This window comes from Lampris incognitus, chromosome 11 (assembly GCF_029633865.1).
Source record: "Lampris incognitus isolate fLamInc1 chromosome 11, fLamInc1.hap2, whole genome shotgun sequence".
In the NCBI taxonomy this organism is placed as follows: Eukaryota; Metazoa; Chordata; class Actinopteri; order Lampriformes; family Lampridae; genus Lampris; species Lampris incognitus.
This window is the reverse complement of record NC_079221.1, coordinates 39119158-39139299: the sequence shown is the minus strand read 5'-3', so window position 1 is coordinate 39139299 and position 20142 is coordinate 39119158. Positions and strand designations below refer to the sequence as shown.

At 42.6% G+C, this 20142-nt stretch overlaps 1 protein-coding gene across 2 annotated transcripts in view; it reads left to right on the top strand.

The window, feature by feature from the left end:
• LOC130121239 (contactin-associated protein-like 5) overlaps positions 1-20142 on the top strand; it is a 99753-nt gene that overhangs the window by 10612 nt on the left and 68999 nt on the right. For both annotated transcript variants that reach the window (XM_056290118.1, XM_056290119.1), the window contains exons 2-6: positions 12208-12355; positions 14510-14713; positions 15431-15615; positions 16459-16602; positions 17635-17902. In XM_056290118.1, coding sequence (XP_056146093.1) covers positions 12208-12355; positions 14510-14713; positions 15431-15615; positions 16459-16602; positions 17635-17902 — 949 coding nt within the window. The remainder of the gene's footprint in view (positions 1-12207; positions 12356-14509; positions 14714-15430; positions 15616-16458; positions 16603-17634; positions 17903-20142) is intronic.

Below are 20142 nucleotides of genomic sequence, written 5' to 3'. Positions count from 1 at the left end.
CATCAAAAAGACATGCGTGTTAGGGTTAATACTCCTGTCTGTGCCCCTGACCGAGGCATGGCAAGATGAACTGGAGTTGGTCCCCGGGCGCTATACAGTGGCTGCCTACTGCTCCTAGCTACAACAGCTAGGATGAGTTAAATGCAGAGAAGAATTTCCCCACGGGGATCAATAAAGTATCTAAAAAAATAAATGAAAAAAAAATCAAAAAAGTGGTGCAATTGTGCCCATTTTATCTTGCCAAAGCTTGGTGGTTTCACATATCTACTAAGGCTGAAGTTCTCAACTGTCTGAAGATCTGACAGCCACCTTTGCCATAGTTGAATGTAACCATCTGGGACCTTTTCATCCCAGCCATATTTTAACTTCCAGAGTTCTTGCAAGATAATTTTTGAAGTGAAAATGAGTGGTGCTATAAATCAAAGAGGGTCGTACACTGAGTTTAAGACAGACAAAATGCCTCTGCTAGTACAGGCTTGTTTCTTCAGTGAAACCTTGAATGTGAACATGTCATCCTCGACTGACCATTGGATTCTAAGAGCTACTTCAATAGGATATGCTTCAGAGTCTAAGTCCACATTTTTATTTCCTTTGCTCTGTCTTCTTTGGGAATAGAAGCCAAAATGTCTTTGCTGTTACTTATCCTTTTTGTGAGATGAAATCTGTCTTGTGCACACATTGTGCGGAGTTCTTTGCAGAGTGTTATTGCCTGACTTTCTGAAGGCATGGACTTAACACAATCATCGACATAGGAGTTGTTCTTTACAGTGCGGGCAGCCTCAGCAGAGAATTTATCCTCATTGTCCTCTGCAGTGTTTTTCATTGCATAGTGAAATTTGAAGATGACATAGCTCCAAACAAATATACTGTGATCCTGTATTCCACAAGGTATTCGTGGCAATCACCTCCTGGCCACCACAGGAAATGCAGGAAGTCTTTGTCTGTTGGTGTGACCCTAACTTGATGGAATATATCCTCTATGTTGGCAACAGGCTTCTTCCTGAAATGTAACATGGAAACTTAACATATAGATGAAACTGCTCCATTTACAAGCTGGAAAAATTATGAGCTCGGTTTCTTTGCTTGTTTTACTGTGTGTTTGGGGTACAACGTCTTGCAAATACCCAAACAATGGATCCATGGCAATATTTGCATGTCTTTTCATGAACTCAACCAAATGACAGAATTAGGCCCCTCTCCTGTTGTGTTCATAGTGATCATAAGCTGCTGTTCTCCACCTCTCCCGTAGCTTATATGGGAGCTTTGATGCCATACACTTCATGTTGGTAGCACGATTGTTTACCATAGCATTACAGCAACCACATAGAAACAGCAAGTATGAATGTAAAGCTTTACTGCCTTCTTCCTTTATGGGGCTCCAATTGAGAGCTTTCTCCTGATATGTATGAGCAATATGGATTTCGTTGCCATTATGTTTTTGTAATAGCCTTTCAGCTGCTTTGTAGCCTCTTGTTGTTTCAATGTGTAGATAGCTTTTAACAAGTGTTTTTGGTTGCCCTTCAGTGAACTGTTCCAAAATGAGCAGTCGGTTACTGCTTGTTCTCTCTTCAGTGCATTGCCCAAATTTCTTCAAATAGCTCAGATATTCAAATGGGTCTCCCCTAAAGACAATAACTTCTCTGGCTGAAGCAGCAAGTCTCCGTTCCTTTATTAGCATGTCTGTAATCATGATTTGTCTGCATGACACTAACCAAACTATTTCCAGCAACTTTAAATCATGAGTGTGTGTTAGATACAGTGTGGTATCCATTTATGTCTTGTTTTGAATGAGTGTCTTTCTTTTGTTCAGAGGGCTGCTTCCTGGCACTTGTAGTTCTTTGAAATGTTGCTGGATTTTTAGGTCCTTGGCTCTTTTAAGACTCAGAGTTATCCTCATCCTCCTCTTCATCATCCTCACATCATCATCATCATTAGTATTATCATCATTGTCATCATCACCATCATCAGCAGCAGATCCAATATCTGGTTTTTCAATAGGTGGAAATGAAGCCAGCTGAGCAGATTCAAAATACTCATTCATTTTATCTTCAGCTGTTGCCATGGGAAACTGTTGCAGTTGGGCAGCATGGTGGCCCAGTGGTTAGCACTGTTGCCTCACAGCAAGAAGGTCCTGGGTTCGAACCCCAGGCTGTCCCAGGTCCTATCTGTGTAGAGTTTGCAATATTCTCCTTGTGTCTGTGTGAGTTTCCTCCGGGTACTCCAGTTTCTTCCCACCATCAAAAGACATGATAGGTTAATACTCCTGTCTGTGCCCCTGACCGAGGCATGGCAAGAAGGACCGGAGTTGGTCCCTGGGCGCTGCACGGCGGCTGCCCAGTGCTCCTAGCTACAATGTGTGTTGGGATGGGTCAAATGCAGAGGATGAATTTCCCCATGGGGACTAATAAAGTACTTCTTAATCTTATCTTAATCTTAATCAGTTCATTATCTATTATGTTCATAGCTTGAATTATTGCTTCTGTGCTTTCAACTCAAGTTCTTCCTTTTATAATTCTTTTTTATTTTTCTGATGCAGCTGCATGTGCAAACAACTCCGCTTTCTTGGACCTTTACTTCTCTGTTAATTGAGGAGCTAGTGGATGTTTTGCTGTCTTTGGACGTAACAGAAGCAGTTTAATTTTCTTTCTCCATCTTATGAGGCTGCACTGTATTTTCCCCAGAAGGAGCATGTTCCATCAATTTTTCCTTCTTTCTTTAGGAATCGTTGTGACAAATCTCTCTTGGTAAAAACCAATGTTTGTGATCACTCTCCTTTTCACCATCAGGCAATAATTCTTGTACAGTGCAGTACAGGCAGTCATGAACTTATAGAATACACTCACATAACGTTTATCATCACTCAGATTGTCATACGTGTCAAGAAGTTGCTCTATTTCATTTTCTTTGCTCGTCAACCTTGCAAGAATTGCTTTTCTAGTATTGTTCTGTTTTAATATAGCAGCTTCTGCGGCTCTTAATTGAATTTCTATCGCTCTTTGCATGCTCCGTTTGAACACTTTCAGATGCATGTACCTGTTCTTCAGCCATTCTAACAGACTCCACAGTACAGCTCATCATTCCTGGGTGTCCGGGTGGTGTAGCGGTCTATTCTGTTGCATGCCAACATGGGGATCGCCGGTTCGCATCCTCGTGTTGCCTTCGGTTTGGTCGGGCGTCACTGCGGACACAATTGGCTGTGTCTGCAGGTGGGACGCCGGATGTGGTTATGTGTCCTGGTCGCTGCACTACCGCCTCCTCTGGTCGGTTGGGGTGCCTGTTCAGGGGGGAGGGGGAACTGGGGGGGAATAGCGTGATCCTCCCATGCACTACGTCCCCCTGGCAAAACTCCTCACCGTCAGGTGAAAAGAAACGGCTGGTGACTCCATATGTATTGGAGGAGGCATGTGGTAGTCTGCAGCCCTCCACGGACCGGCAGAGGGGGTGTAGCAGCGACCGGAACGGCTCGGAAGAGTGGGGTAATTGCTGGGGAGAAAAAGGGGGGGAAATCCAAAAAATAAAAACAAAGTTTAGTTCTGTTAACACTTTCAATACTAGTTGCATGTTTGAAAGTTTTTCAACTAATGTTACCGCTTCCTTCTACAAGTCCATTAAGCCATATTGCTATCACCAAGAAATGTACACAAGGTTTGAGTTTATGAAGTTATTTTCATTCAGCAAGTTACTCACAGTTTGCTGTCCAGCATCCAGTTGATGAATGAATAGTGTGTGTGTGTGTAACTGTGCTATAGTTACCAAAATAGAATATGCCGCGACAACCCAAAGTAAAAAAGAAAGAAAATCAACTTTACCTTTCACTAAATGAACAAGTAAAATAGCTTAAAACCTGTTGAAAAACTATTTTGGCTCTTGGCATTCTAAAGCTGCATGAACTGTGCACAGCTGGTACTATTGACAATGAGGCCATCAACGGGTGCCAATTTATCAATAATTTAATGTCACAGTTGGCCACATGGGGCACATATACCAGCCACACAGTCTAACACAGTACTTCTTTATAGTAAGGAATTTAACTTGTCTTTTTTTTTCTTTTTATATATATATATATATATATTTGGCTCCTACAAATAATCTTCAGGTATTTTAGTTGTCCAAACAAATAACTAGACAGGCTGAATTTGGCATTGACCTTCTACTTCTGCTTTCAGTGAAGGCCTCTTTAATACTCAGGACAAATAACCCATAAATTGTCGGAGAAAAAAAAAAAGGCTAAATGTCCTCAGCTCTTCATTTAATGTCCTGCTATCAGTTTCCTCTATGCATTGTGCACACTGCAGAAACAAACACAAACTACAAAGTAACCATTCATTCAATTAATTCAGTCAATTAATTTGTACATATTCCCCGTATTGTTAAAAAGGAAGCTACAGCAACTACAGGCCAGCGGCACCGATCTTGCATATCATCAAAAACTCTTGAAAGCCCCTCACCGCCTCACACTCTTAGTGATGAACCCCCTGCACACCATCCAGTTTGTATTTAAGGCCCACATGGGTACTGAAAAAGCTATTATTTACCTGCTCTGCAGAATGTCTGTGTCAATTCATCTCAGTCATCCCAGCTGCTACCGAGATTTCAAACAAAGAAACGTTACCCTCGGTTGGACTGCTAACGTAGGTTTGAAAATGATTTGCCACAGAAGAAGCCAATTGGATGTGTGGCAAATGTTTTCCGACCTGTTCTCTATCCAGTTGAGTGAATTATTTGTTTGTGGGAAATGTACTCTGCAGAGAATGCTCTCATCTGGAAGGGGTAGGAATCACAGAATTCTTTAATTGTCCGGAGCCTTCAACAACCCTCCAGTCCCCTCTTTTGGGGGAGCTGCTATGAGCCATGCAGGTGAACAAAGCCACGGTTCCCTGAATTAAAGACTACCTTGTGGACAAGCCAAAATCTGTCCATCTTTTGAAAAGCACACCAGATGTGGTGCAGAGCCCTTTCCCATACATTATTGTCTCTAGATAAAACTCTTCCTCATGGCACCTCCAGAAGTTCTCTCATGACCAGATATGGGATGCTGTGAACAATCTTTGGGAATACATCAGGAATAAGGAGGAAAAGGTGTCCAGTATAAATGCCGAATACATAGTCTTTCATGCTGTGTAAGGAGGTTCATTTACATAATATTGTCAGCAACAAGAAGGGGATAGATTTCTGGCAGAACTGGAAACTATGGTACTGGTTACTATGCAGGATTAGGAGGTTGGGGTGATGGTAGTCCCATACAGCTCCAGGAATTCTGGACTGTTCAGACAACAGGGCTCTGGACAAGAAAGAGCAGAGCAGATTGACTTCATTAGAAGGCTTGTGTCTTTCAACTTTTCCAATAATCTACCACTGTGGCTTGGAATCTTCAGACATCTCACACATTTGATTCAATTTTGATTCACAAGGCTAAAGTTTTATTCTAAAATGTTTCTTGATGCCTCTTTTTAATTTCAGCTCTAGTTTGTTCAATTAGTATGTTTATATCTTCACTTGATAGCATGCACCACATAGCTGAAGCATATTCAGGTGTTTGAACATCAGTGAACAAGTAACTTGAAAGATTGAATGAGACTTCCAAATTATGTTATGGACTAGTCTGGTCTAGGGGTTAAGAGTTAAACAATAGGAGTCGGGTCTAGGGGTTAAGGGTTAGTCCTAGTCCTAACCTAGAGTATGTAGAAAAGATGGAAACGAGGGAAGAAACAGGAAGAATGACTGATTTCCAAGAGGAGAGAAATAGCTGGGAGGTGGGCTAGCTTACCAAGGTAGCAGGCTAGCAGTTAGCAGGTCTCTCTGACAAGGCCTCAGCTCCCATAAGCGGCGGACTCCGTCTTGGTATTTTAGTTTTGTTTAGGTTGATGGTGGATGGATCCTAAAAAAAAAGAAAGTTGGTTTTCTTCGAAGTCCTTGAGCTAGAATGGTGTGAACCTGTAGTGTCCTGAACCACGTTTTCAAAGTGGTGTATCCTGAGGCGTTTATACAAACTGCCGCCATTAACTAACTCCAGAGGATGCACCGGTACCTCACAGTGACGTCATATTATTAATTAATCAGAACATAAGCTTATTTTTCGAGGAACCAGTCTTGAAACAGGTGAGCAAAGGCACACCGGGGATTTATTACAAGCAGAGCTAAATCAGGCCACCACAAAAAGAGCAGTCGCTTAACGGCTCTAAAATGTCCTTTTCAGGGCTCCAATGTGGTCTCTGTGACCGCTTACGTTCTCAGTCCCGGTCTCAGTGCCAGCAGATACAGAAACATGTTACCGACCTGCAATTAACCACTCATATGCTCTCAGTCTGCAGCTGTCTTCATAGCCATGCCCCACCTCCACGGTCAAGTCAAGTCAAGTCAGTTAGTTCAACCATGACAGTGATTGCTTCATTACTATTAAAAGTCTCGTCACACACGAACGCATGTGAGCGGTTGCTCCATCCAAATATGGGATTGATTTTACTCACTACAAATATGCGCAATATCACGTGACATGATGGCTAAATGAATTAATGAAAGAAATCAAAGAAATCAAAATAACTCAGGAGAATGATGAAACTTGAGCAATTGTAAATGAATGACGCAAAAGAATGGCTAAAAGGGATAGCAATATATGAACCATGTAATAATTTGAGAGGGAAATTAAAGAGAAATGATGTGTTCGTACAACATTAAAGACCATGGGCATTTCAATCTGTGGGGTAACATTGTGGCACAGTCTGAGCGTGGAACTCAAAGTACAAACATGCTGTTCAAGAAGCTGTACAAAGGACTGCTTATCAAGAGATATTATGCCTTATGCATAAGAAATGGGTAGTGATTGTACAGAAAACGGCTTGTGTTCTGTTATAACAGGTGTCTGAAATTGAGATATGTCCAGAAATGTAAAGCGCTTTGAGTGGCTGTTGCAGCTAGAAAAGTGCTATATAAAATGCAACTTGAATTGATTGATTGATTGATTGATTGATTGATTGATTGATTGGGACAACGAAGAGCAGTGTTAACTGTTATTTTATTTATCGCTAAACATTTATTTTAAAAAAAAATGTTTTTTTTTTCATTTTTCTTTCTATGACACCGATTGGATATTTGGGTTGTACCAAGAATAAATAGATCTATGTATTCTTGGTACATGACATTAGGATGCGTTTTTCTTTTTTTTCTTTCTCGCGTGTGTTTTTGATGTGTTTTTATTCGCTCTTATTGTTCACAATTGAGTTTGTATTGTGCAACACAACTTGCATTGAATTTGTTGCACACCTCTTGACGGCAGTGGCCTCAGGTGGTTTTAAGGTTTTGGCTGATTGATGTATAAGGAATAAGGGACATTCATTTGTCCTATCGTTTCCCCCAGCCCACAGCAGTGCAACACAAGGACAAAAACATATCCAAACTACAAGAACACATATATCCAAACTACAAAAAAAAAAAAATTACAAAAACACATATATCCAACATGTATATATATAAATCACTGTCTACGAGAGCGAACGCCAACCAGGATGACTGTCGGAACTGCCGGTCTGCATGGGCTAGCTTATTAGCTTGCCCCTCTTCCGCATCCTGTCAGACCGCCCTCAGTGGTTCCTCTTCGGGTGCAGCTCTGGGCAGGGCCGTGGTCCTTGGGCCCACCAGACACAGCAGACCAAGCTCTCCCAATCGATCCAATGCCAGTTCTCCCAGCCACACACACACACACACACACACACACACACACACACACACACACACACACACACACACACACACACACGCACATATAAAATTATGCAATATTTTGGTAGATGTATTGTACTTTATTTTATACTATATTAAAGTGGAGGTGGGTGGCATGGTGGCACAGTGGTTAGCGCAGTCACCTCACAGCAAGAAGGTCCTGGGTTCAAACCCCAGCCGGGGTAGTCCCACCTTGGGGGTCATCCCAGGTCATCCTCTGTATGGAGTTTGCACGTTCTCCTCATGTCTGCGTGGGTTTCCTCCGTGTGCTGCGGTTTCCTCCCACAGTCCAAAGACATGTAGGTCAGATGAATCGGCCGTACTAAATTGCCCCTAGGTCCGAATGTATCGGCCCTGTGATGGACTGGCAACCTGTCCAGGGTGTCTCCCCCATCTGCCGCCCAATGACTGCTGGGATAGGCTCCATCCTGGATGGATATCATCTGGATGGATGGATAAAGTGGAGGTAGACAACTGTTTTTGCTTTAACTTATCATTATGAAGTAAATGTTGATTGCACAATGTAACTAGAAAAATGCTTTTCCACAGAAAAAGCATGTGAATGCTGAGCTGCTGAAAGAAATCGCGAAAGCATTGCTGAAAATGGATAAATAGGAAAAGTCAGAAAGTCACTAGCCTACCCGAAATACCTGGAAACTGAAATGTGAAATGGCTGAATATTTTAAAAGTTTTAAAGGTATAAAAAACTGAAAAATTTGCCATAATGTGCTAAATACATAAATAGTTTGATTGTTGAATGGTTTCTGTAGTTTAAAGTATGAAAAAGTGGAAGTGGTGCAAAGATTTCAAAGTGCTCCCAGTCCCATTACAAACACACACAACAAGGCTGTAACAAAACGTGCAAGCATTTGCCGCAATGGTTTATGTATGGAAAAGATTCGAATAGTCTGAAATATGTGACCCCCCCCCCGCTGGTAAAAGAGTCCCCAAGTAGGCCTAGGTCATTAAACTGCAAAACCTGACCTGAACATTGTTCTTCTAAAAGAAGAAAAAAGAGCTACAGTACATCAGAAGAAATGGTCTTTATTTGTTATGAGAGGAGGGGTAGAATGAGAAGAGAGGTAGAATGAGAGGAGGAGGGGTAGAATGAGAGGAGGAATGGTAGAATGAGAGGAGGAGGGGTAGAATGAGAGGAGGGGTTGAATGAGAGGAGAGGTAGTGATGAAGAGGAAGAGTGATGAAGAGGAATGGTAGGGATGAAGATGAAGAGTAACGACAAAGAGTAAGGGTATTGATGAAGATGAATAGTAGTGATGAAGAGGAAGGGTAGGAAGGAGGGTAAGAAGGTTGTAGGAAGGTAGGATAGCAGGGAGGTTGTAGGAAGGAAGGTAGGAAGGTTGTAGGAAGGAAGGTAGGAAGGAAGTAAGGTTGTAGGGAGGTTGTAGGAAGGTAAGAAGGTTGTAGGAAGGATGGCAGGAAGCAAGGTAGGAAGATTGTAGGAAGGTAGGAAGGCAGGAAGGTTGTGGGAAGGAAGGTATGAAGGAAGGTAGGGAGGAAGGTAGGAAGGAAGGTAAGAAGGTTGTAGGAAGGAAGGTAGTAAGGTTGTAGGAAGGTAGGAAAGACGGTAGGAAGCAAGGTAGGAAGGTTGTAGGAAGGAAGGAAGGTAGGTAGGTAGGAAGGAAGGTAGGAAGGTTGAAGAGGGAGGAAGAGCAGTTAAGAAGTGGCAGAAGCTGATCAAATCTACCAGGTGTTGAGAGTTGACAGTAATTAGGCTGGCAGTTGAGTTTCAAATTGATATGTGATGTCACAATAGGACTGACCATTCTAACACGCAAAGTGTATGGCAGAATTGCTAAACTTTAGAGCTGAATTGTTCAAAAACTATACAATATTTTTTAAATCTGAATAGGATTCTGAAAGAGCTGAATGTCCTGAACTGTTTAAGCTTTAAATGGGGTTTCTAGCTCAAAAAATGAAGGAAGAGATACAGTTCAAAGGTGATGAGGGTGTCAACCTTTCCCCATAGACTTCCATTGTTTTGAAAAAGTAGAAAAAGCTTAATATGTCTAAAAGTATAAAAGATTTCAAAACGTGACCCTTAATGGTTTTAAAGAGATTAACATTTTGATACCTGAACGGTTTCAGTGGCTAAAAGTATGAAGGAGTTAAAGAGGTGGAAAGGTTGCAAAAGTCCCCCATTGACTCCCATTCAAAAAATGGCTGAAAAAAGTTGAACATTTCAAAAAGTTCAAAAGGTATGAAAAATCTGAAAGGGGAGCACTAATGTCCTTTTGATAGTTGAATGGTTTCAGTAGCTAAAAGTATGAAGGAGCTACAAAGTGTCAAAAAATGGGCGGAAGAATAAATAAATAAAGAACTGCAAAGCAATAGTGTGAATGCCCAGCATTCACACTAAATAATGGGTACAGAATAATGACACCATCAGCATTTAGATTGGTTCTCTATAAGCCAATTGAATCTCTAGGGACGCCCGACCAAGTCGGTGGTAACTTGGGGGATTCGAACTGGCAGGCCCTGTGTTGGTAGGCAACGGAACAGAGCGCCCCCCCCCCACCTAAAAACAGATATTAATGGAAATTGTAGTGTTTCTGCTTTGTTATACTATCTCAATAGAGACATGCTGTCACATGGACAGGTATAGGTGGTAAATTTGCAAAAAAAAAATAATTTAGTTCTGCTTGAATACCAGCAGCCATGTGTCTTGGCCAGACAAAAGGCACATGACTTGAAACGATAGATGATAGAGTTGTCTCTCTCACTTCTCTCGAAGTTTTTGTCCCAGGTGCTACAGTGTGTTTTCTCCCTCATTGAGCAGAGTAAATAATAGATTTGCTCCTCTGATGTTTTCCTGTGCGCAACTGTAGCGGAAAATCAGAGGCAGTGGAATAGAGAAGCGCTTACATGGCCCCCTGGGAGAGCTTTCCCCATCTTCGTCTCCGCCGAACACCCGGTAGCCATGGTGCTCAGGTGCTCTCTTCTTTTGACACGTACCCAAGTCCGACCGGCTCCTGGGACCATTGCAAAAGCATCCTTCAGCTTCCTGACAAGAAGACCCGAGAAACGTGTTTGTCAAACAAACACCGGGCCAATCTCTCCTCTCTCTTTTACTATTTCAACCACACGCCCGCGTCGCTTTCAGTTAGCAACACTTAAGCAGATTTTATTCCCATGAATTCCCTCGCCTGGTTCTTTGCCGACACTTTGACTTTGAGGCCGCGATTTCTGGTTTTTTTTAGCTTTGTTGTATGTGGGAGCAGTGGCACCAAAGCGAGAGCGTGTGCCCCTATGAGGATTGGTTTTGCCCGTGGATGTAATTGTACGTGACACATTCACAACTGATGTAAGTCACAAGGACTCCGCTCATTGCAAGCGAGGGAGAGTCTGGCGTCTTAATGAAGAGAGGGAGAGGCTGCTCCACAGCTGATACAAGAGCAGAAGTAATGAAGTCACTGAGGGGTTAGGACTGTTTATATGGACAATGACTCAGCTCAGCCCTCTGGCCCACCGGGAGGTCTTCCAGCACCCTCAGGACTCTAACCGGAGACTGTACTTCATTTCCATGTGGTAAGCAGGAGGCTGTTTTGTCAAACGTTTCTTTTTCCGATTCTTAATAACAAGGGGCATTCTGGGACGGCGCTTGGCTAAATCATGTGGGATTATGGAAAATGACTGTGGATTTTAAAAAAAAATCTTCCAAGCTTTGGGGTGACATGATTCTTTATAGCTGTACTTTTAATACAATGACGTGATTTGTTCAGCTTAAATTTATAGCAGCAAATTAATCCAATATCTGACATTGTTTATTTTTTGTTTCCCACTTTATTTACCAAAGCTACCCTCCCTACTATCTGTATGGGTGTGTTTATCTGTGTGGTGGTGGTGGTGGTGGTTGTTATCCGGGGGTGAGGGTGTTTGCGGGGTGGGTAGGTACAGGCGTATTTACATTTGCGCTTGTGAGCAATAATAATAATAATTTAAAAAAAAAAAACAGTTTAGCATATCACTGAGGAACCACAACTCACTAAGGAAACGAGGAACCAAGGCAACAAGGAGCCATGGCGGAGGAAGAAAAAAAAAAGGCATCGCTTTTGAACGTGTAAGCGGCGATAAGCGTGCTGGGGGCTGTAAATAAAGGCTATTACGGCTGACTGATATCTTTGAAGACTGAGGACAAATTGTATCTTTGAAGCCCGATTATCATCAATGAGATGAGCAGACATTAAAGTTGCATTGCACTTCTCCTCCATTCCTTTCAAGGTGCACTTATGCTATCTGCAGCTTATGAATGCATTAGGGAAGGCTTTATTCATCTTACCCAGGCTGCCTGCTCTCTCTCTCTCTCTCTCTCTCTCCCTCTCTCTCTTATTTTTGTTGCAGCAGATGTTTGTGGGGAACATAAATGCTGAGGGGACTGTCCAAAGCAATCTCTCCCTTGGTCATTCCTTAGGGAACTTCCTTAATGAAAACTCGACCCATGTAACCATCAATCTCTCTCTCTCTCTCCAGCAGAAGTTTAAGGGAAATGTGAATTCTGATGGCGTCATCAAGAACAAGCTCCCCCATTCGGTCAGAACCCGTTTCCTGCGCTTCGTCCCATTGGCCTGGAACCCCAGTGGCTGGCTGGGCCTGAGGGTGGAGGTGTACGGCTGTAACTACAGTTGAGTCAAAGTCAAGTCAAGTCAATATTATTTGTATGGCCCGACATCACAAATTACAAATTAGCCTCAAGGGGCTTTACAGCAACACAACATCCTGTTTTAGACCCTCGCATCGGATAAGGAACAACTCCCTACAGTCCCTCCACTACCATTGGGGAAGGTTAATTCATGCAACAAAACGGGTCTGCTTAGGATCATAAACCGGGATTTGAGGATATCCTTAGTTGCTGGCTGAAACATTTTTAATTTGGGTAGTACCCTGAGACACTGGATGCACAGGTGTGGGAACTGGCTCTGATCTATGAATGTGTTTCATGCAATGGCAATGTAATAGCACGCTTAGGAAAATTAGCATAATTCAGTGGCAGAATGCCTTTTATCTTTTTGTCACTGAGGCGATAGTAGCATTTAAACTCACACAGTCTCACAGCTCACACGTTTTCTGATCTCATTCTGTCATCGCCTTGTTTTTGAGTGATGTCAGAAGACAACTACATAGAGGGTGGTAAAATGGCACGGGGTGGGGGTGGGGGGGGTGTTAATACTAAGTGGGCTCCAGGGCTATCATGCTTGAAAACATCACCTGCTGAGCAGACAGAATGCCAGCATCTTAATAGAGACGGACAATGATAGCGGCGCGCAAGTTGAGAGGCAGCCCTTTTTCTAGGTGCCACTGAATAATATAGAAGGGAGTTGCCGGTACGCTTCTCCCACATGTTGTGAGGCAGCACTAACTAGACGAACCAGTGAATTATTGCGCTGTGAAAGACAGTTATAATTATCCCTGAGTGAGCAGTTTTATACACCAAACTGTTCCACAGCATGACTCTCTGTATTAATGTTGGATGAATGTGTGCTATGCTAATAAATGCTGCATGATTTGGGACTTTTTCTCTAACTTACCGTAGACGGAAACTCCTGAGTATCTTTCAAATGCAAACAAAAAGTGGTACAGAGAGCAAGAGAGCCCTTGGAGCCACAATTTACCACCGGATATGTCAAAGATGATAAAGGGGCACTTTTGAGAAGCAAGAATTAATTTCTAATGGGGTAATAATCATCTGTATAGCCCACGTTTTATAAGACTTTTAAATGATTTAGTAGTGTGCATATAACGCAAGCAAGATCAATGAAATATGGAGAGGTTAGCCATCATTAGCATAATTGTTGACTTTATAGTTTGAATTAGCACATATATAATATGCGAAACAATTACTGTGAATTACAGATAGGATCGGGGAAAGTAGGTCATTAGGAAAACTGTAAAGCACATGAAATAGTGAATCTCCACAACTAGTTTTTACTAGTTACTTCAGTTACTGTACATCTGTGAAGCGTTGCTCCTCATATGAATTGAACATTTAATGACCAAGTCAGATATTGTGGGTCAAAATATCAAAACACCACATTCCTTAACTTAGATTTTGTTCTAATCCAACGGAGGACAGTGCCCCATATTTCATCATTTTATGTTACATTTTTAACGTCATTCGGTAAATTTTATATATATTTTCAACATCCGTGCTTTGATTCACCAAGCGGTTATTTACGATTTTCGAATCATCAGTATTTACAAGCAGATAATAAAACCCAATGGCCCAATTTGCATTCAATAGTTTCATATAAAATTGATTTGGGTAAATCACCCATACATGTCAGTTTCTCCTCATATAGTTTAAGGATTTATTTCCTGGTTTAGGTTTTTTTTTCCATGTCATCCTCTGTCAACTGATCCCTGCTCAGTACAAAGACAGAAAATGTCTGAAGGAAATTGCGTTATACATCCAGATAGTCCTGCCTACACTAGTAAAAACCTTCAGAAAATATACTTTATTCAGGTTTTTTTAAAAAAAAGACCCCAACATTGCTTCTGTTCTGCTATACTGTGTATTTTATCACTGAGAACGGAGTTAGGGGGACAGGCGTACATACCCGCAAGAGAGAAATTCAAAAAATAACAACTTCGTCTGAAAAGTAATAAAAAAGTGCCAAAAGGTTCCAATCAAAAGTTTGAGCGAAACCCATTTCCCCTCATGTAAACAAGAGACGCCGGTTCAGCCCCGCTTTGACAATAGCTAATGGCCAGCGCATCAGTGATCGAGCGTTCAATCCACTGAAGCCTTGTGTTCTCTCTCTCGCTCGCCCCCTCTCAGAGTCCGACGTGGCAGACTTTGACGGCAGGAGCGCCTTGCTCTATCGGTTTAACCAGAAGTCCATGTCGACGGTGAAGGACGTGATTTCTCTGCGCTTCAAGAGCCGCCAGGCTGAGGGGGTCCTGCTCCACGGAGAGGGCCAGAGGGGAGATTACATCACCCTGGAGCTGCACCGGGGCAAACTGGCCCTCTACCTCAACCTGGGTGAGAAGCACGGGGGGTGTGGGGGGTGACAAGGGTCATGGTTGTTAACTGATGACAGGGAGAATTGACTCTGCGCAAGTACAAAAGGTTCCAGCTGTCGAAACGCTGCCAAAAAAAATCTCATGTCTCTCAGTTTTGTTTTGTTCCTCAAGGGAGATAAAAATGTAAGAAAAATAACCTTATCTCTATCAACACACATTTGCCTGCTGATGTTAAAGCTTCACTCGGTATGAAGACATCAATAGCACGCTTGATTTGAGGGGAGCAAATCGAATTTCTTTGTTATACGTCGCTAACGCCTGCTGGCTTGAGGGACTTAATCAGAGGAAATCTCACGGTTTCTCGTGACTTTCAAATAAAACCGAGCAAATGCAAGCTGATCTTGGCAGTGGTATGTTATGATGTCTACATGTAAACCTCTGTGTGCAAGTATTGAGCGAATTTTAATGGGTCAATGCAGCCCATTACTCTCACAGGAGATGGTTGGTGTTGGTGTGTGTGTGTGTGTGTGTGTGTGTGTGTGTGTGTGTGTGCGTGCGTGCGTGCGTGCGTGCGTGCGTGCGCATGGATCGCTTCCCTAGCTCTTCCAATTACCACTGCACCTGAGCTCTTTCGACCTTTTTGGTGTCGGATGTTTAAAGATTTACACTTGGGGGCATCAGAGTCTGGTCAAAGCGTTTTCACATACTGGGTTTGGCTTGTCGTACGTGTTTGCAGACGACACCAGGTTGAGGTTCAGCAGCAGCCGTGTTGCCATCACTCTGGGCAGCCTACTGGATGACCAGCACTGGCACTCTGTCCTTATTGAGCGCTTCAATAAGCAGGTAAACCTCACGGTGGATTCCCACACACAGCACTTCCGCACCAAAGGGGAAGGAGACTCGCTGGAGGTGGACTACGAGGTGAGGCCCTGCGAGAGACCTAACATGCTTTGACTACAGCTCTTCCTTTGGTTGTTTACCCTTTGTTACCCCTTTTTTAGAGGACGAGCAATGCTATGACATTAGCACTGTATATCAATAGAATCACTTATGTGACTACCGGTTCAAATCCCTGTGTTACCTCTGGCTTGGTCGGGCGTCCCTACAGACACAATTGGCCACGTCTGCAGGTGGGAAGCCTGATGTGGGTATGTGTCCTGGTTGCTGCACTAGCGCCTCCTCTGGTCAGTCAGGGCGCCTGTTCGGGGGGGGAGGGTGAACTGGGGGGAAAAGCGCAATCCTCCAACATGCTACGTCCTCCTGGTGAAACTCCTCACTCTCAGGGGAAAAGAAGCAGCTGGCGACTCCAGGTGTATTGGATGAGGCATGTGGTAGTCTGCAGTCTTCCCTGGATCGGCAGAGAGGTTGGAGCAGCGACCGGGACAGCTTGGAATAGTGGGGTAATTGGCCAATTACAATTGGGGAGAAAGGGTGGAAACCCCCCAACTACCCCCCCCCCCAAAAAAAACATTTATGTAAAAAAAGACTAAAAAACGAAAGACATAACTTCCTCAGATATTAGCTCTGCAATCAGCTGTGTAGATAAAATATGATCAGAACATCCATGTGACCAACCATACAATTTTGGTGTAACAAGTTTCCTCCTCCTCAGGTGCAAATGAAGTATTATAGCAGTATAGTTACTGTATTACTATTCATTTACACCCACTATTTGTATGTGTGCAGTCATATTGAGTTTGTACTTGTGTGTATGAGAGTTTAGTAACAAGAGGACCTCATCTCTTTTTTGTTTCTTTATTAAAGCTGAGCTTTGGGGGAATCCCTCTGCCTGGCAAGCCTGGCACCTTCCTCAGGAAGAACTTCCATGGCTGCATTGAAAACCTCTACTACAACGGAATGAATGTCATAGACCTGGCAAAGAGACGCAAGCCGCAGATATACAGTGTGGTGAGGCTTTTAATGCTTATAGCTCAGTTTTATGAAACCACTGTGTTTTATTCCTTCTTGTGCATTCGCGGTTTGGACACTTGTGCAAGAGCTTCTTTATTTGTGCAGGGGAGAGCAGGTCATTACCATGTAACCTTCTAAAGCAAATGATCTATGAGAGTTGTTACATAACAGCTTGAAGGACCTCAAAACGAGTGCTGGTGGGTTGAGTCGCTTGGTTGAGAAGCACTGAGAATTTGAAATTGTTTTTGTTCTTACTTTGCAAGGAGGTCAACCCTTGGTGGTGGAGTGCAAAATGTTCACTGATCCATTTATTGTAGGTTATTATTACCTCCTGCCTCTTGCGTGAAGGCGAGTTGCATTATTGAAGGCAGCGCCTTCTGCGGGTTGTCAAGATCTTGTGCTGCTTTAAATGACACAGTCTTATGAATATTGACCCCAGGAAAGCCTCTGGCCAAATGGGCTTACACCAGGCACACCAAGCACTTTCACAACCTTTGAAGTTCCGCACCATCCAATAGTCACAAAATCAAAGCTAGCATTAGCATGAATTAGTTATTTACAATGACTGACGATCTCTGCCAGCTCCAGAAGGTTCCTTCACATCTCTCTGAGCCTCTGAGAATCCTCAATGTTTTACCTCCATTTTCCTTGCCTCTTGGTGTCATCTGGATTGATGGTGTGTTCAATCCAAAGCTGCCGTGACCTTTCCCTGTGTACAGAAACTCATGTTCTCTGTACTCACTCTTTCTGTCCCTAGGAGTCCCTGAGCCTATGGCACTGACATTTAACCCACTTCCCTGTAGCATGCATACCAACTTTGTTCAATAACCTGTCTCTGTCTCTCCCTTTCTCCAACCATCTTTGCAGATCTCTTTTTTTCTCCATATTTCTCTTTTTATCCCTGTCAAAGTTTGACCTCAGAAAAGTGAGGGAATGCAAATGTTGGATTTACTTTCAGTCATGAATTAACGTCGATGTGATTTGTTGATCTTGACTGGGGCAAAGTGACAGTTTTCCCATGCTCTCTAGGGTAATGTGACCTTCTCCTGCTCCGAGCCTCAGCTGGTGGCCTGCACCTTTCTGAGTTCCAGCAGCAGCTTCCTATCGCTCCCGCCAACAGCGTCTGGTATGAGAGGTTTTTCCGTACGTTTCCAGTTCCGCACATGGAACCCAGACGGGCTGCTGCTCTCCACCCGGCTGGCCCCGCAACCCCAGAGATTGGAGCTGCAGATCAGTGACAGCCGGCTGCATCTGACCCTCCACACCTCTGCTCAGCAGAAATCTGAAGTCTCCACTGGTGAGCACCACGTTGCACAGGCTGTTGTGCATGCACACACACACACACACACACACACACACACACACACACACACACACAAACTATTTTCTCACAAACATAATAAATGCAAATGGTACTTTCCTCTCCAATCAGAACTAATGTCGGAGCACCTTAAGGCTGCATTAGCTCACCTGTGTTGTTGTTTACATTGTACCCTGTAGATTGCACCACCTGTGTGTCACACCAGTTTCTTTTAAAATACTCTGATGATTCCACCTTACTACCTCTGCTAGTGAGACCTCTGCCAGTGACTACCAGAGTAATGTTGACTGGTTAATTGAATGGTGTGATAAAAATGCTCTTAATATCAATACTAATAAGACAGAGTTGTCTTATTAGTATTATCAATACTAATAAGACAGTTTGGCCATTCACAATATAGAAATTGAACAAGTCTCTTCATACCTAGGTTTTATGATAGATGCCACCCTATCATGGACTTATCATATTGAATTTATTTTTAAGAAGATACAGCAGTGCATTTACTTCTTCATAGATTCATCTTTTGGAGCCAGTAGCCAGATTATTTTTCTGTTTTTTTATTTAAATCAGACATTCTCAGTGTCATGCTCCACTGAAGTATGGTCTGACTCAGCAGCCTACTGTGACTCTTGAAACTCAAAACTAAACTATATAACCAAATCCAAATTTGTGCGAAGATTATTGCCCAACCTGTGGCACACTTCTTTCAAGTAACTCACAACAAGAGCATGCTCAGATATGCTACCAGTATCTCTTGTGACTCCTCACATGGTTTACACAGCAAATACCAACTTCTGCCCTCCAAACAATAAGCACTTTAGAGTCACCCAATTTAGACTTAACAGGCTGAATAATTGTTTTATACATCAGTCTATCCTGTTGCTAAACCAAAATCAGTGTGCTGCTAACTGAGATCTGAATCCAAAGGACATGATGTGATATGTATGTTTATCATGACTGTTTGATGTGTTTTGTACGACTATGATGTGTCATTTACGTAACCGTATGTTTAATATGTGTGTGAATCTCTTGACTGGAACTGCCTAAGGATGCAACATGAATCAGTGTAAACTGCCAATAAAGTTGTATCGTATCATACTGTATCTTATCATATGGTATCATATTGTATTTGCCTATTTGCCAAATAAACAAGGGATCTAGGGGTCTGATTATGACCATTATGTTTTTCTTCAAGTCAAATACTTGATTTGAGATTCAAATGGTGACATATTAAGTATTCCATCATTCCACTCCAGGAATGATCCTTCCTACCTATCTATCATAATAATAATAATAATTATTATAATTTTATTTATATAGTATTTTTATGGAATACATATGCGTGAATGAGAGGGAGGATAGTGGAATGGTGAGGATGCAAGGAGTAGAGGTGACAAAGGCATATGAGTTTAAATACATGGGGCCAACTGTACAAAGTAACGGGGAGTGCAGAGGAGAGGAGAAGAGAGTGCAGGTAGGGTGGAGTGGGTGGAGAAGAGTGTCAGGATTGCTTTGCGATAGAAGTGTACCAGCAAGAGTTAAAGAGAAGGTTTACAAAATGATTGTGAGACCAGCTATGTTATATGGCTTTGAGACAGTGGCACCGAAGAAAAGGCAGGAGGTGGAACTGGAGGTGGCAGAGTTGAAGATGCTAAGATTTTCATTGGGAGTGATGAAGAAGGACAGGATTAGGAACAAGTATATTAGAGGGACAGCTCAGGTTGGACGGTTTGGAAACAAAGCAAGAGAGGCAAGATTGAGATGGCTTGGACATGTGTGGAGGAGAGATGCTGGGTATGTTGGGAGAAGGATGTTGAATACGGAGCTGCCAGGGAAGAAGAAAAGAGGAAGGCCAAAGAGGAGGTTTATGGATGTGGTGAAAGAGGACATGTGGGTGGCAGGTGTGACAGAGGAAGATGCGGAGGACAGGAAGAGATGGAAACAAATGATCCGCTGTGGCGGCCCGTAACGGAAGCAGCCAAAAGTAATAGTAGTAGTAGTAGTAGTAGTAGTAGTAGTAGTAGTAGTAGTAGTAGTAGCACTTTTCTAAAACAATGTTACAAAATGCTTCACAAAGAAAAAAAAATCAGATGAGGCAAAAATAAGAGTAAGACCAAATAAGTAAGAGTAAAAATAAAAACAGTATAAATAAAAACAAATATCAAACATTTGTAAAAGCTTTCATAAAAAGAAAACTTTTAGGTGAGATTTAAAAG